Source organism: Verticillium dahliae, genomic scaffold, assembly GCF_000150675.1.
Source record: "Verticillium dahliae VdLs.17 supercont1.20 genomic scaffold, whole genome shotgun sequence".
In the NCBI taxonomy this organism is placed as follows: domain Eukaryota; kingdom Fungi; phylum Ascomycota; class Sordariomycetes; order Glomerellales; family Plectosphaerellaceae; genus Verticillium; species Verticillium dahliae.
The window spans coordinates 104208-108924 of NW_009276967.1; the positions used below are offsets into that span (position 1 = coordinate 104208).

The 4717-nt window shown below is 56.7% G+C and overlaps 2 protein-coding genes across 2 annotated transcripts; one reads left to right on the plus strand and one right to left on the minus strand.

The window, feature by feature from the left end:
• Nucleotides 1-18: 18 nt before the first annotated feature.
• Nucleotides 19-846, plus strand: VDAG_08329 (uncharacterized protein; the record flags this gene model as incomplete). Its single annotated transcript, XM_009660054.1, has 1 exon — nt 19-846. One exon carries the CDS (start codon nt 19-21, stop codon nt 844-846), a length of 828 nt encoding a protein of 275 aa, XP_009658349.1.
• A 788-nt stretch (nt 847-1634) lies between these two features.
• On the minus strand, nt 1635-3228 carry VDAG_08330 (uncharacterized protein; the record flags this gene model as incomplete). Its single annotated transcript, XM_009660055.1, has 5 exons — nt 1635-2245; nt 2310-2377; nt 2442-2597; nt 2872-2894; nt 2962-3228. The coding sequence occupies 5 exons, from the start codon at nt 3226-3228 to the stop codon at nt 1635-1637; spliced, it is 1125 nt and encodes a 374-aa protein (XP_009658350.1).
• Between the last annotated feature and the right edge of the window lie 1489 nt (nt 3229-4717).

Consider the following 4717-nt stretch of genomic DNA (forward strand, 5'->3'; position numbering starts at 1 on the left):
TTCACGAGGAGAGCCTGTATGTCGAGGGCGAAAGACAGTGCGAGGCCCAACAAGCCGCAGCCGGCGCAGGAGGACGATGCCGTGTGGCACGCCGCGCCTAGGGGCGTCACCGACGTCAAGGCAGAAGGCGACGCCGACGTGTCCATCGATTTCGATGCGCACGACAAGTCACAGGCCGCCGAACCCATGGAGATTGACTCCAAGTCCGTGTCCCCCGTCGGCGATGGGCCTGCCGAGCGCAAGCCGAAGAAGAAGGCCGCCCTGGACACAGAGACGGAGATGATGACGGCCGACATGAGAATGTTGCTGAGCGAGCTTGGTCCGGCCGACGACGGAAGCCTGACCCACAACAGGGACGGTCGTCTATATCTGTTCCAGTTCCCGCCTGTCCTGCCTCCGCTGCACGTCATTTCCGGTTCGTCCGTGGTCAAGTCGGAAGGGGACGACACGGTCATGCTGGAGCAGGGTGCCGGGGGCTCGATTGACCTGACAGGCAGCGACGAGCAGAAGAAACCCAAGGTTGAGGGCGAAATCAAGGTGTCCGTGTCAGAAATGGCTGAGAACCTCAAGCAGGGCGGCATGATTGGCAAGATGAATGTGCGCAAGTCGGGCAAGGTCGAGTTTGACTGGGGCGGCTGCACCCTGGAGCTTGGTCCGGCCGCTGGCATGAACTTTCTGACGACGGCTGTCATCATCGAAGAGGCGGACGAGAAGGCCAAGAACGCAGAACACGGCGGTGACGCCTACGGCATGGGCAAGATCATGGGCCGCTTTGTCCTGGCGCCACGGTGGAGTGATGAAGAGGAGTGGGTCGTGGACCCTGAGGACCTCAAGATCGACGAGTGAGTCTTGTTTACGAGGCAGTTCGCTCTGGCGTTCATAGACATATACATATGCCCGGACTACATCGAGGCGGTGAAAGGGACGCAGGTGCGCCCACGCAAAATGGAGTTGGTTCAATTTATACCTTAGAAACAGGTGGCAGATCATACAGAGGCTTACTGGCTGAGGGTACTTCTCAATACGAAGCAGCAAATGCCAGAGGCGGAAATATACCCTTCCTCTTTACTCCACTGGTTCAAATCATATAAAGCCAGGCAGAGAGCTGTCTAACATGGTTGAACTGGTGACACCACTGCATTGGTTCATTGGCGCCCGAAGAAAGAACAGAATGCGTATACACAAGTCACCCAATTGCATGATCGTCACTCGCTGTCGGGAAGGCGAGAGAATCCCATTGCCTGGTTTGTGGTACCGCGGAAGTGCAACTGCTTCGGGTAACATGTCACGTCCAGTTGTGGCATCATGGTGGAGTATGACAAGACAAGTCCCCTTTGTCATTATTCACGATTGATTCCAAGAAATATCCATTCGAAAAAGAACCGCAGTCGTGTCGTAGGTCCCAAGTCGGAACCCCGTTGGCTCTTCTTCAGAACGCCTGTTCGCCAGCCATCTATCAATCCCAGACTTATGTACATGATACATGGTGCCTCTTCCAAGTCAATGCAAATTCCGATGATGTGTTTTGTTACCAGCGACCAGAAAACCCGTCGCTCCGTGAAGAGTGGAAAGAGGAAAACAGAGCCGAGCGATCGACATCCACGAAATGGCAGGTCTCCTGTTTCTCGGATCCATCATCGCCTGCCGCTCAATCCCACGCGGCCACTATGCTGACTCTGTGCGTCCATCCCATCCAGGTCGTCCGAGGATACGCTCGGTGAGCGCAGTCTATCCCCCGTCCACTTGTCGACGCCCCCAGCGCCAGGGCCCTCGATAACATACACATCGCTGTTGATGTAGTTCCTTCTTGCAGGCTGGGAGCCGTCGTCTTGCAAGCTTTCATGCACTTCGAGACTCTTTGATTTCTTTCTTCGGTGCTCAAATGGCGGCGGCCGCAGTAACACGCCTGGCGCCGCTGGGTCAAATGGCGACATGCTCAGGGGTGACATGTGTAACGGCGGAGGGTTGGATTGAATGCTCAATGTCGCATACGACCCTGAGGACTTCGCTTCGGCCAATTCTATGTCGACGGCGGTCAGTTCGCCGTGGCCGTACGCCGGCATCTTTCCAGCGGATCGTTGTGTGCCAGACCGCGCTGTGCCACTAGGGCCAGGTGTACGTCCGGTAGATTCGAAGCCGTGCAAGCGGAAGAGTCGAAGAAGCGGCCGGATCGTGACGAGACTGGCGGCAACGATGGCGACGCCTGGTTCGACAAGAGTCCAGACCATGGCATCGGTACCAGCGACTAGGAGACCGGGTCAGTAGTCACGGAATAATGGATGAGCCAGGGAAGAAAGGATTCGTCTTACAGAGGATGTCGTCGAGATCGTTCAAGTCAGCCAGAAATTTGAGCCTAATCAACGTCGCAACGCTGGCACTGTGGATGGAGTGAGTGCTGTACGGTACATTTCGGTGCTGGGTTGCTCGGGTGGGCAACTTACAAGATACCCAAACTTAAGAGTAAAATCACAGATATCTTGGCAGGCGCGGTCATTTTCACCTTCCAAATCATGGGTATGGGCATGAGGGCACTGTTGACATAGTTAGCGAGGTTCTCGGCGGTTGATGCGCGCGTGCGCGCATGGCGGGCTGACTGACTATAGCCAGTCACTCAAGATGGTCATGACGGAGATGGAGTAGGCAGCAGAAACGATGTGATCAGGCGTCACACAGGTCGCGTCTTGAATGGTGTAGTCCCACTGAGCCTGAACGGGGTGGCATTGGAAGATGTTCCAGAAGAATATGACGAGGGTCCAGATCATAATGATGGCCAGGCTGATGTATATCGTCCAGATATATCCCTTTGAGGTGGTCAGGCGTAAGAGAAAGATGCCAACGCTGAATTTGATGAACATCATGTTCAAGACATACGTGGCGGTAGCGAGGGCTTGATACTTGAAGGCGTGTGCGATTTAGTTGTTGTGGACAAACATGGAGCTGTCGGGACGCGACAGAACTCACCATCAGGGCCCTGATCTCCCGGGACTGTTCCAGCGCCTTGTTGTGCATGCCAAGGCCATTGTCAACGCCGGCGAGGATGAAGACGCAGGAGGCGGTGAAGATGAGCTGGGCAACGAGCATGAGCCAGTCGTCGGCCTGGTAGGCCTTGGTCAAGATGGCGCGCACATAGGTGCGCAGTATGACCGAGACCCAACTGAGGACGAGGAAGGTGATGGCGGTAGCTACGAGGGCTCCTCCATGATCTTCGGTCAGATCCACCCCGGCCATGGATGGGTGTCGATTCGTTCAAGGGTCTGAAGTGAAGGTCTGGCCTCTACGGATCTCCAGAGAACAATCAACACGGTCAGGAATAAGTGAAATGGACAGGAAAGAAGAAAGGAAAAGAGACAGAGACAAAGACGACAACTGAAGGAGAGAGGGCCAGACGCAGAGGAAAGCATAGCGTGAAGAGCATAGAGCATAGAGCCGCGAAGAGATGGCCGAGAAGGGGGGGGGGACTTCATCCGCCGGGTCAATACAGCCAACACCAAACAGCACCTTACATCTGAGCTTGTGCTAGCAGATGGCCAGCCGGGTTCTGCAGCCAACAACGCCATCGTGTTGTCGTCTCGAGTCCAGTCGAGTCTACGTGCTGTGCATGCTTGCCGACAGCCGGACACAAGGGATCATGGCTGCGACGGCGGCACCCCAACTGTGCTGGCCGTTAATGAAGGCTGCAAGGTTCTGCAGTCAAGCTAGCAGAGTGTGATCCCGGCCAGGCACCATCGCTCTCCCTCCCGGGACCCCCCATGTCATAGACTCCATGTGGATGGCAGGGTAGTGAATCTGGGCTCGAAGCGCAGGGAGGACAGGCGAGGCGAGGCGAGACGCGAGGCGTGTGGGAAGAGCCTCTAGCGACGAAAGGATCACGAGATTCGGCGTTCTGTCGCGGCGTACCTACCTAGGTGCCTTACCATGCATACCTAGGTGTGTACCTACCTAGGTACCTAGGCTCCGTATACCTGTATGTCGCCTCTGGGCTCGTGAAAAGGCCCCGCTGTGGCGGCGCCCTCGGTCAGCGCCTTTGCAGGCAGTGCTGGGCAAGCTGTTCTGGCCCTCATTCTTATCGGGGCTCGTCGAGGCTCGTCGAGGCCGAGAAAGGCGAGGTGCCTCAACAGGCACCCGTAGGATTTCCAGCCATGAATGCAGAAGACTGGTGGCTCGTCAATGGCATGGGGATGCGAACGCGAATGGCACTACCTGAACATGGTACAGACGAGGGTGGTTTGCAGGTCTGCAGCATTAGTGCGTGATGGTGGGAGCAGAAAGGCAAGGGGGAAAGCGGCCGCGGGGAGGAGGGGGGATGCCTGTCAGCGGTGCCCCTGATCCGTCGTCTTGGGAAAGAGCATGATTGGCAGGCGCTGTCGACGGGCTCTTTGCGACTGCCTCTATGTGTTCGGGTGAAAAGAAGGGCATAGCAGCCGACGACCGTCCCACGGTGTAGGAATTGGCAAGGGCACCTCGCCCATGTGAAACAGCGACGTGGGAACTTTCCGTCCTTGGGATCCCACGACGACATCGAGGGAGGCTCTTGTTTTCTAGCAATGCATCCGTTCGACATGGCGCTGGGCACATCTGAGCCTTCAGGTAGGAGGGGTTCCTTAGCTACACAGCAGATTCCCCTCCTACCTGCCTCTCGAGCTCCTGCCCTCCCCCCCCCCCTCCTGCCTTATTACCCGCTTGGATTGCGGTGCTACCTGCCACCACCCACACCGTC